At 42.6% G+C, this 12,346-nt stretch overlaps 1 protein-coding gene across 8 annotated transcripts; it reads right to left on the bottom strand.

Annotated features, from left to right (window-relative positions):
* Positions 1-3,833: 3,833 nt before the first annotated feature.
* On the bottom strand, positions 3,834-11,319 carry LOC147623037 (protein argonaute 1A-like). 8 transcript variants are annotated; one of them, XR_015269318.1, is made up of 22 exons: positions 10,135-11,319; positions 9,763-9,971; positions 9,262-9,411; positions 9,046-9,179; positions 8,857-8,963; positions 8,525-8,631; positions 8,187-8,325; positions 7,988-8,104; positions 7,657-7,764; positions 7,486-7,557; positions 7,218-7,340; positions 6,870-7,029; positions 6,557-6,712; positions 6,336-6,473; positions 6,019-6,161; positions 5,792-5,891; positions 5,627-5,690; positions 5,396-5,531; positions 5,190-5,263; positions 4,556-4,650; positions 4,396-4,427; positions 3,834-4,306 (listed from the first exon to the last, which is right to left on the bottom strand). XR_015269318.1 is itself a non-coding variant. In XM_086821064.1 (22 exons), exons 1-22 carry the CDS (start codon positions 11,089-11,091, stop codon positions 4,083-4,085), a joined length of 3,474 nt encoding a protein of 1,157 aa, XP_086677190.1. In that variant the 5' UTR covers positions 11,092-11,319; the 3' UTR covers positions 3,834-4,082. The 8 variants fall into 8 exon arrangements, 6 of the variants coding, with proteins under 6 accessions (XP_086677190.1, XP_086677189.1, XP_086677192.1 ...); XM_086821064.1 differs by having other exon boundaries at positions 5,792-5,854; positions 6,591-6,712; XM_086821063.1 differs by having other exon boundaries at positions 5,792-5,854; positions 6,336-6,712.
* Between the last annotated feature and the right edge of the window lie 1,027 nt (positions 11,320-12,346).

The raw sequence follows: 12,346 nt of genomic DNA on the forward strand, positions 1-12,346 counted from the left end.
TAGAGCTTCTCTAGACTCTAGTCTCGATAGGAAATCTGATACTACATGCTAGTTACGTAGGGTAAGGGAAAGTTTGATGATGAAGTTGAACTCCTGCAATAACAACATCCATCTTGCTAACTTACTTGCGAGGTTCATCTTATTTACGAGATATACATGAGTGCCTTGTGATCCACACAGAACATGTTTCCCAATTGATAATCCCTAAACTTCTAATGAGTAGATCATTCCCAATGATCCTTTTTCTGTGGTGCAGTAATTCCTTTCCGCTTTGGATAGCCTTCTAATTGCATAATGTATTGGTCAGAACCATCCCTCTTGTGCCTCCTGCATTTCTAAACTTCTTAAATAGAGTAGATCATTCTTAATGATTATTTTTTCATGGTGGATTAATTCCTTTCCGCTTTAGATGGCCTTCTAACTTCATGGTATACTGGTCATTGTGCCTCTTGCATCAAGGCACTTCTACTGCCACATTGAAGCATCCATGACATGCAGGTTTTTGGTTTTACTATGAATATTTCAGGATTATAACTCAAGATGATCTATTCCATATCCACTTAAAATATTGAGAGAAACTCTAGGTTCTCCCTCAAGATCTGCTCATCCTCCCCATCCTCTATCCCCCCTTACAAGCTTAAACAAGTACTTAACTTTTCTAAGACAATGCTAGAACATATAAAGCGGCCTTACCCTATGCTTAATATCAAATTGGGAAAGTCTACAAATTTAGTGTAGATAGTTTCTTAATGTCAAATTGGGAAAGCCTACAGACTTAGTGTATATAGTTGCTTAAGACTAGTAATAAAGGCCGGATCTTTTTTAAGTTTGGCCGGCCTAGTGTGAAAATTAATCATTTTTAGATGTCATTTTTTATAATAAGTAAGACAGAATCATTCCCTTACAATATTTTTATTGTGAGCTCTCCTTATTCCCTCTTCTTTCTTGCTTGCATGCTATTGAATCTTGCTTAATGCTATTGAATCTTGCTTAATGGATACTATTGAATTTTACTTGCTTAATGGATGCATGATGCTAGTAGATAGGTTTGATTGTAGGTTTCTTCTTGCAAAGCTCTTCCCTCGCCTTTTTTGAGAGAGAACCACTATAAAGATGGAACTCTTCTTGCCTCCATCTAGGCATTGAGAGATCTCTCTTCACCCCTTTTGGCAAGGAGTATTCTGATGTGACAATGGAGTGAGGACACAACGGGAGAGCTCGAATACCCACAATGGGAAGTTGCATTTGTGGCTCGAAGGAAGGCCCAATAGAGTGAGGAAGCGATGGACAAACTAGCACACCAACAATGGGAAGTTGCATTTGCAGCTAGAAGGAAAGACCCAAGACATGAATAATGGCACATAATTTTTTCACATGTGTGGGCCCTTTAAACGCAAGGTTAATTGGCTGTTAATATTACTCAAAAGTTTTTTTCCTTACCATCCGTGAATAAAGTCTCTTAGTCTCATAATTGTTGGCATCCATTTCAAGCAGAAATGGCTTACTCGAACGCATGATCTAGAGAAGAGATGTAGTAGACTCATGCTTTAACTTTCTAAAGCATACATCGAGTCGTTCACCCACTCAATAAGCTTGTACATGATATACTTGCCACTCTCCACCCCTTTTTAAGGATTCAAAGAAAGAGAGAATTAAATCTTTGCATAATTTCAAATAGATGTTCGAAAATAATTTTTTAAGTCCCAATAAATATTTGACCAAGGTGATGGGGTTTAATGTGGTGTATTTGCATACTTTCACTTGCTCTCCTTCACAAATAAGACTTTCGCTCAGAGACAGATTCAACCTCGACGTCGACTCTGCTATTCCCCAGGAGTGGCTGACCCCCCCATCCCTGACCCGCCGACCCCCCCACAGTGGCTAGGTGTGTTTACTAGGCATGATATTCTCTTGGCAATCGATGGCGCGAGGATGAGAGCTATGCTTTGCTCACTTTTTCTATTGGACCCCATGGCAAATGAGAGAGATAAGAGCCCCCTCTAGATGATGTCCATGGCTGCACCTTACAGAGGGTGAGGGTGATCGGATTTCAAGCACATGAGTGCCACATTGACCCCCCCACCGGCAAGGAGAGACTCTAGCGGTTATGGATTTGGGAGAGCCAGTCCGTCATGTGCCTCCAGTGGGGCCGGGGGAGTGGACTTGTTGTGATCCTGCCAACTGGGAGGAGACTCTCGATACCCCGTTCTTCGCATACACTGCGAGCTAGGCCGTAGGATTTAGATGCCCGAGGTTGGGGGCACCCCGACAACAATAGCACACTAGCAGTCACACAGGGCCTCTCACAGCGGTTTCTCTCAAATTTTTAGAGCCTCAGGATCTCTCACAGCGGTTTCTCTCAAATTTTGGAAAGAGGCTCTGGGACAGTTTTCGGCCTCGAAAGATCACCCTCTTTCTTTGGTTGTTGGCACATATGAGCTTGGTGGTTGGCACGGGGTTGGCCATTGGCGGTCAACCAGCAGCTTGTCCGAGGTGGCGGCCACCCTCAGCGACATTGTCTTTGGGATTGCCCGAAGGCTCGGCAGGTTTGGCAACGGAATCTCCGCATTTTCACAATGGACAGGACCTCGACCCGTATCATTTCATGGGGCACTGTCGCTCGGGCCACATAGGCACATATGGAGAGCTCGTTGCAGAGCGAAGCCATCGAGGGCACCCACATTCCGCCTGCAGAGTCCATCAGGAGCATTTGGCTCGACATCATTCATACCCTACGCGATAGTGGTGGGGGAAGCTGCAAGGTGGCTCTGACCGCATGCAAAAATGACAAGAAGCTTTCTTGAGGCTCTGGCGGCCTGGCCCCTTTCTAACAGGTAGAGGTGGTGATCCCACTTGGCATTAGAGACCACCTACGTGGTTATTCCCTCCCCTCCCCCCTATATGAGATAGTCTTCTCCTCATAGAACGGCCAACCGGAGGAGAAGTGCATCTTTCTCCACCTTTTGATTCTTTGATCCCCACCCCGTACATGGAGGCGAGTTTGTATCTAGCCCTTCGAGACTAGTTTTTTTGTTAACTAATAGAAGGATCTTTTTCCCCCCCAAAAAAAAAGACTTTAGCTCTTAGAATTACCAACACAATTCTTAGATGACCACCTACAAACTTTCCTATATATGGACAAAAAATATCAGTCATCATCAGAGCTGGAAAGCTGCATGCCTAGTAGTAATTCCAAATTGTAGTATAGCCTCCATACAACAGTCTCATGTCGATGCCTAGTAGTAATTTCAAAGTGCAGTATATATTATATCTTGATCTCATGTTGCCCAATCTCAAATGAATCTTATAAAATTTACTTTGCCCAACAAATTCTATATATGTTCTTCACAATTAACAGGTTAAGACCCTCGTAATCTACAAGTAACAAGTTAAGACCCTTGTAACCTACACATAACTGAGGAAGGGTGTGGAAATTTGGGTCAAATGGCAATGCCAGATTGTAATGGATAAGGTCGAGACCTGATGCACACCTATCAAAATGAAGCATAGCATTGATGCACAATGTCTGATATGTCAAATTATACGTAGAGAGAAGTTGAAACAAATGGTAAGTACCACACACCAGTGCATTTTTTGTGGTACTCCAGGGGGAGGATTCTTATCATGCATAATGCAGATCATACAAAATTTCTGTGAAAGTAAAGCATTGTGGGCTGCATTGTTGTATGCCCAGCCTGTCGCCTAATGAACTCACAAGTGATAGATGAGCTAGATATAGAAATTAGAAGGGCAGAAGCAAAGAAGTTATGCATATGAAGACAGACAGCAGTTTCTCTCTCTTGAACAGCTCAACAGAGTTATAACATCAAAGCTGGGGAAAAAAAACAGTACTGTTATGATGTTTTTAGATCACAAAATGTGTGGTTGACAAGAAGTCCATGTAATTTACTATAGAATACACTGCATGTTTGTTACAACGACCACAACCAAATATACACCGGGACAGCTGCGATATTTTACACAAACCGAATGGTCTTCCTGTACAGTTCAAATGAAGGATCACTAAAAAAAATACTTACAAGGTTGAGTAGACTGAAGTGGCACATCTGAACCACTTGAACTCAGCAGTAAAACATCACTCGTTTCACATTTTCCTTCACAGGAGGAAGTGGCCTGACAGAGGCTGCAGCCCTTGCTCCAGCCGGAGCGCGGGCACTTCTGGACCCAGCACTGCCAGTGCACCCTGGAGGGCCGATTCCACTCGTCAAAGAGCCACTATCTGATTCAGGTTCCATATAGAAGCGAGCACGAAATGCAGCAAGGTGTGCATAATATGCAGGAGGCACTGCAAAAGAAGTGCAAAGAGCTACATTTAGAAACCAACTGAGATAAAAACAGCCTGGATACAAGGGACTCTTGAAACAGACTCCTCACCAATCGAAACAGATCGTGTGCACCGAGCATACCTACAAGAACCACGAGAATCAGAGATCATTACAAGTCAAACCCCACAAGAGGGGAGAAACTGTGCTGAACAGAGGATACAGTAAAATCTGAATAAAAGATACAGTCAAATCCACATAAAAGATCTTACGTGTAGCAAAGGTTGTTGGTTAGTAGCTGTAAACCATCAGCTGTGAACTTGTTTTCATCCCATAATACATGGTAATGAGCTGGCCGGCTCGTTCCCTGCACATCAATCAAAATGTGGGTATTTGCATCGGTAATGCCTTTTAACTACATTTACAGATGTATTAGAAGATGAAAGCAAGCCCATAATTTGCCTACTCTCTAAGCCTATTATGGCTGACCCAAATCTCTACAAGTGGCGTTTGCATTGATAATGCCGTTAACTGTGTTATATGATGAAACCAAGCCCATAATTTTGAAAGCAGAGGGTAGCCTATGGTCTCTCTCTTAGCCTACTATACTTGTTGTGCATGCATGATGCGTGCATGGGTTGGAGGATGAAACAGAAAGAAAACATGTAGCAAACAGCTAATTTTACTTTTTTACATTTCAGTGTGCATGTACCCAGGGAAGAAGAGTCAGCATTTATAATGATGTGGAGGGAAGGGGAAGGGTGTATGGAGAGAGAGAGAGAGCAATCTTAAAAGAAGAAAAAGGAGCCCGGCTCAGTTTGCTTGTGTGTGTACCACAAGGACCCTTTCAAAACTGTGATGCTTCAGAGACTCATTTCAAAGCCCACTCAAACAACTGCATATTACCTGAATCCCAGCATGACTACACAAAAAGAAGTCGAACTCTCTAGGATGGCATATCCTCGAGTCAACCACAGTGCCTGCATCAAATATAGCATACCATTTAGCATGAGAACCCACCTGGAAGTATGTTTCCGTTGTCATCTGTGCTCTTTCCATTGCCCTTAACTTGTGTCGTATAAGAAAAGTACACTAGATGGTTGAGAACCCACCTGGAAGTATGTTTCCGCTGTCATCTGTGCTCTTTCTATCATTATGATTGTTGGCAAAAAGGCGTGTGTGATGACGCTTCTGAACCACTACAAAAGTGACAGGCGGTTGATAGTTTGGCTCCAGCGATGCACAGGCCTACAAGCAGTGGGATAGTTTAGCACTAAATCAAGGACACAATGCAAGGCTAGCAGCTGCTATGATGCAGTGTATACAAAAACTGTCTCACATACCTTGCGAATAGCATCCAACTCATACAGCAATACTTGATAGAATTGGCCTTCACTGATGCCGTCTCTGAAACAGAAATTTGAATTCCTCAAAATAAATGAATTCAGGAAAGAAAACTATTTGACAATGTCTAGAGAAGTTTGAGTAGGCAAAGATGTAAATTGCACCTGTAGAAGATAATGCGAAGAGGCCTTTGCCCAGTGGCACGTCGGAAAGAAATCAAGAGCTCCCTGATGTAGAAGGTATAACATAACCAATACTTACCTTCTACTCATAGATACATACACATACACAAGCATGCAAGGATATAAGATATATATACACACGTGTGCATATGAGATAGCTACATGCATAGGTGCATGATTATAAGAACAAATTTAAAGAGAACACTTGCTTGATCATTCCTCCAGTCTGTGGACCACGAACAGGATCAACCCAGCTCTTGAATAAGTCTTGTATTAGCTCTTGCCGATGCTCTTGGGCACACACCAAACCTGCATATTTAGTTACTTCTGGCCAGTCCTGTGAAGCAACAACCTGAAAAAGGTTGCATAGCACTTTGATGAATCTCACTGCATGACCAAGCCATTTCACAACCGAATGCCTTGTGCTACGGAACCTATCCACCTTCCTTGAGACACGAACCCATTCATCTCAAAAAAACTTCAGAGAGATCCATCTCAACATTAACATGTTGATCATGAAACTTACGGCAGCAATTGATGGGCTGGAATCCTCTCCAGGATGTGGATGTGTCACGTCTGCTCCGAATATAATGGTTGGTATGTCACTGACTAAAGGAATTTTTCGAGAGAGCGCATCAACCAATACAGTGTTCCTTCCTCCCACCTGTTTTGGGAAACAATTAATCTCCTTTGTAGTGAAAGCAACCACCAAAGCTCCAGACGGCCAGTTGCTAAGAGTACTGTTACCAAAAAAAGTGTATGGAGAAAGAATCGATGTTACTTTGACATTAATCTTCAAGGCCACATTTGCCAAGTACTGCTTGTTCCTTTTGAGGACATGCTTTGTTAAACAGCATTGGGAAATTAAACCCAGATCAGTCTCACATATTCGTTTCAGATCCCCTGATACAAACAGAATCCCATGTATATGAAAAGATTGCAATACAGCCTGAAGAGTTGCCAAATCTGGTGTGCTGTGCATTATGCTATGCAAGACTTAATATACCCATGAATCAGCAATAACTGGTAGAAAGTACTTGCACCAGTTTAGCTAACCTACCATAAAGTGTACCATTGTTGTCAGGTAAAATGACTACAAGAAGCTCAAGCTCTTTCTGTTTGAAAGTCTGTTGAAATTCTCGGAATACTGCTCTCAGTGCACGCTCAACCTGATCAGGGCGTGCAGTGTGTACTGGGATTGCAGGTTCTAGACTGAAAGACTGCAGTAGAGTACATCAAACAAATTCATAAGTAGTCATGTCTATCATTGATCTCATATGCAAAACAGCACCTAGAACGTGTATCATAACATGCCAACACATAACAAAGCCTCTCAGCAAATATACCCAATTATGTTTACAGAAAAGCAGTCTAGTATCACAAAATGAAGTACACAAGTAGAGAGTACCATGCCAGAAACTTGGCACATAGCAGCCAGCTCTTGACAAAACCTTCGGACAACACTTTCTTGAACACCTCGAGAGAAGTTGATGCAAGCCCAATAGACAACTATTCCTCCATTAACCATTTTCTGGATAAGAAGAGCTTATTAAACCTTCATTGTTAAAAAATGCAAGTGACTACTGGACCTTTCAGTGCTTTGAAGGTATGCTAAAGCATGTAAGCAAATGCAGTTCACCGTCCAAGTGCAGCAAGCTTAGCAGCCCTTTGCTCACCTTATCCCTCATATTCCATTGACCGACTTCAGGCTGGCAGTACTTTTGTTTCCCTGTGTCGTGATACTTCAGCTGCAAAGCCACAGTAATTCAAATGAGGTTTATCAAGGAGCTACAACAAATGTGTAGTCAACTTCAGAACAAAAACAGTAAACATCCATATCTCAAAACCTGAGGGGCAGGTAAGATCCGAGCTTCAACAGCTGCAAGCTGGTCGCTAATTTTGATACCAAATTCCTTGGCATAAGGATCTTGTGCATAACAGTTGTGATAAACAGTCTGAAAATTTTAAAAAATGCATCCGCAGGTCTATTCAAATTTCAAACTAGAAATCAGGCATACCCAACATGCCTCTTAAAGAAATCAGACTACGACCACCATGATCCATAAAGAACATACATATGCCTCTAACATAAATCAGACTGCTACCACTATGATCCATAAATTCCAATCCAGAAGCCTCTTAAGGATTCCAAATTAAAACAAGTTCATTGAGGAAAACCTCCATAATATTCATCTCTCTCTCGACAGGGCGCTGGCATGTGACTTTCAATAAAGCTGTGATTTGCTTCTCATTCAAACGCTTTGAGTATCGCTGCCCTTCAACAATCTTGCAAACCTGCCCAAAACATAAGGCTTTAATAATGTGCACACAAACAAATTCCAACTCTCCAAACCATAATGATAGATGAAGAGCTCACCTCCATTGGCAGATAGTTGGGGCGTTGCTGGTTCCCAACTTGAAGACATGGGAGGGCCATGTTGCGAATCGTGTAGCCGTAGGTTTCTTGGAAATACTCCACAACAGACTTGATGGTTCCTTTCTCATCGACAGGAAAGCTTCAAAGAAAAATTCAAAGGATGAACAGCTCAGGTAACCTCAATGGTTGCAAGGAAACATACAGCTCAAATAAACCAAATCCCATAAAAGCCTACTAAAAAAAGCCATTCAAAAATCCTGTATTATTGGAGCTCCCATGAGAGCCTTAACTTAGCTAAGTATCAAATTTCTTCACGTAGACCTTCTAATTTCACCTACGTTAGCTCTTGAGTGGGCTGTGATGTCAATCCAGAAATCCTGTATTTCCTGCGCATGTTCCCACGATGGGTGACCTCAACTTTAATTCCCCGCAAGGCCTTCTTTATCTGTGTTGAAGGACATTACAAGGTAACCAAAGAAGAATCATTCCCAAGCATCTGCACATACACCTGTATAACTGCAAAACAGCACCAACTACTAATCCAAACTTTCCTTCCTGCATTCTAAATTGCTTTCTGAGATCCATGCAAGCCACTCGACGACATTTAAACCACCCACAGACATGCAAACTACCACACCCACATGCAACCACTCGACTGCACAGGCAATACCTTTATACGGTCCGCATCCACTGGATTCCTAGACACATCCTTGCCCAGCAATTCAGCGACAAATTCTATAACTGGTAAAGGCTCAATAAAAGCAGTAGAAGACATATCTGCAGGCAGGAAAAAGGTATCACCAAGAGCAATCATGTGAACCAAGATATTCTCCAGTGTAGAGAACGATCCCTACAATACCAATATTTAGAGAAAGACCCATCTGAGTCGGTCTGATGCTCTGATAGAATCCTCGCCAGCTCTCAAGACCTTCACCAAGCAGTTGTCTTCTTCCCAAATGAGGAGAAAAAAATGATCTACCCACTGGACAAAATCTGTCACAAGCAAACAAGGCGTCAATGATACTTCCCATTCTAATAATCCATAAAATAGGCTTGGAGCATGTCAGCAAGCAACCTGTGAGTTGGGAGCTCCCGCAAAACAATATCCAAAACTTGTAGTGCCTCCTGGGGTGCATCTGTTTGTCTACCACTCAAAAACTCCCCAAGATGATGCAAATCAGCCCGGGCAGCAAACTTGATGACCACCTTGAACTGCCTCTCTCTTCTGTTGAAATGATCAACTTGAATGGTTTAAAAATGCACTGCATGAACCCATCAAGCCTTGTAGAAGCAAAAAAAATAAATAAATCCTTGACCTATTCTATAGGCAAGGGTGGCACAACATCAGCACGCAAGAAAGGCATGGGCTGACCAATCTCACTGTAACTACCTTAATTTCAAACTCTTTACAACCTGTTTACAACAACCAAAAACTCCAAAGACAGACAAACTCAAACAATAATAAGCTGTTCCCTGGCAAAGGATAAATTCTTGCAAGTGCCTTCAACCTTTAAAGAAAAAAAAAATCAAGAAATTGAACATCAAGGGGAATAAATAGCAGAACAAGCAGGCATACCTCGGTGCCCCACTCCCATCATCCTCATCTAAGAGATTAATGGTGAAGTCCTTGCTCTGGAAAGGGAGAGGACCTGCAGTGTAAAGACTCTTCTGACCATCATATGCTGGTAACCTGCGACCTAAAGCAGAATCTCGATAACCTTTCACAAGCCGCTCCATAACAGCCCTATTCACGCCTCGGCATGTTACTTCAGGTGTGATAGAAACCTGTTTAGGCATGTCCATGTGATCGAAACCAAGAATTGGGGTAAGATTCAAAGTTCACTGCTAGATAAAATCACATCGAACTTTGAATAATGGTAATGTTAATCAATTGTGAGAGACATAATAATCGAACAAATTCAGAGGGCTGATGAAAAGAGTTACTTACATCATATTGGTGGAGGTCTTTATCCGGGAGTTCAGCAACAAAATGGTTTGCCTTCACTATACACCTACTTCCTGCTTGCCCAAATCCAGGGCGTTGTGGGAAGCGTAGTTTCTTGCTTGAAGTAGGAGGAGCAAGCACTGGGGGGGTTGACGATACTGTCTCCTGCACAAAGTGTGTAGGACGCCCATGAATTGCCATTTTTTGCAACTGCTGAGATATATCCACCGGAAAACCTTGACCCGCCTGCATAAAGGCCGGCTGGGCAATTGGCTGGACACCCATAAAAGCGGCTGGAGGAGCGCCTGCTGTCTGTACAATTGCACTTTGATGGCCTGCGTATAGAGATACAGACTGAACCGGCATCAAATAATGCGTGATAGCACCCTGGATGGGAGCCATTCCTCCAAAACCAGTCTGAAAACACTGCTCACTGACAGATAGATTGTACGGTGCAGCGAAGGCTGTGGGTACAGCTTGGGGCAGATCGGGAACAGGCACAGGAGCAACTGCCTTGTATGGTTGTCTGCAAGCCATGCCGAGAGGAGGTCCAACTGGAGCAGCAGGACCTCCAACTCTTCCGTTTTCCAGTAATCTTCCATCCTTGCCCCGGGGTACAGATGGGCCCGGCAAGGGTTCTGGGAGGGCAGTAGCCACCTGGAATGGGGCTTGTTGGACTTGCTGAGATCGACCTGGAGGAGCAGCTTGTTGAACACTTGGACTGACCTGTGATGCGGCATGTTGGACTTGTTCAACTCGACCTAAAGGAGCTGCTGCTTGTCGACTACTCCGCTGTCCGTTGCCTTGTATGGGCTGCTGAACTTGTGTGAGCTGCTGACTTGCCTGCCATCCACGGCCCTGTGCGGGTTCACAGCCCTGGGTGGGCTGCTGATGGGGAGGCTCTTGAGCGCTTTGTGAGCCCTCCTTGCCTTCTTTCAGTGTCTTGCGTCTTCTGGGCATCCTAGCTCTGACTCCTAGATGTGAAGAACTTCAAATTGATAAGGATTAAGAATAGGGGCCACAATCATACCCGGTAGGCAAAAGCATGAAAGGTAGGCAAATTCCGAGCCATTGCGTTCGTAATCCTGCAATCAGATAGTAAGAGATTGTGAACAAGAATCAAAGAAAATGGTCTCAACGAACAAGAAATTATATCTTGATAAACCTATTTAAAAATTCGTAAATACTGTTTAATAATGACTTTGTCTTCTAATTATATGAAAGAACTTTTAAGAAATTATCCACATCGATTATAAGAACTTTTTGATGCTATGATTCAAGGGAGTCAATTTTATATCAATAAAAACTTTATTACGAAAATTAAGATTTAAAAATTTTGTAAAAGCAACTGAAAATTCTCATCCTATTTGTATAGTTTTCATGAATTAATGCTATTTTGGTGTGAGGGAGATCAATATATATTCGAACACATACATACCCACGTCGCCTAGCGCTGACGGCATTGAACCCGGATTCTCTAGCTGAATCCCAACCGTTCTACCAACTCGCGCTGATGGCATTGAACCCGGGTCCTCCAGCTGAATCCCAACCGTTTTACCAACTCGCGCTAATGGCATTGAAACCGGGTCCTCTAGTTGAATCTACCAACTCAACTATGCCCCTATGCACGAATTATTGCCATTTTTATATGATATGTATTCGCATGTTAAACTATGCACATATTTTTTATTTAGTTATTTTTAGCACATTTTCTTCGTGTTATTTAGCTTTTTATAAATAATTTATTATTAAAAAACCAATTTTATATCTAACAATTTATTAAAATAAAACTTTGATCACGAAAATTAAGATTTTGAAAAATCTAGAGAAAAAGTTGCCTGCTTTATGACACGTAATCGTATTTAAAAATTTCATAAATTAACCAATGAGTGCTAGCTCATTTGATAGAGCGTTGGTCTCTACTCCCAAGGTCTTGTGTTCAAGTCTTGGGGGTCTCGTTAGGTACCTAACCTTGATGGGTTAATTATAAGCATGTACGATGGGTTCGCCAGCCCTCATCCCGGCGGGGCCGCATCCACCTCACGAAGGGTGTGTGTGTTTCTAAAATTTCCTGTACCTTCGGGAAAAAAAATCATAAATTGTTTGCCATTTTTTATATGTTGAAAAAAAGGGGTAATTTTACAGTACAAAGTTCGCACGTGATGGCAGTCACTTTTTTCTCTCCTTGAGATAGCCGGTACGCCGCCAACATCTC

The sequence above is a fragment of the Cibotium barometz genome, chromosome 27, assembly GCF_041138505.1.
Source record: "Cibotium barometz isolate CiBa-2024 chromosome 27, ASM4113850v1, whole genome shotgun sequence".
In the NCBI taxonomy this organism is placed as follows: Eukaryota; Viridiplantae; Streptophyta; class Polypodiopsida; order Cyatheales; family Cibotiaceae; genus Cibotium; species Cibotium barometz.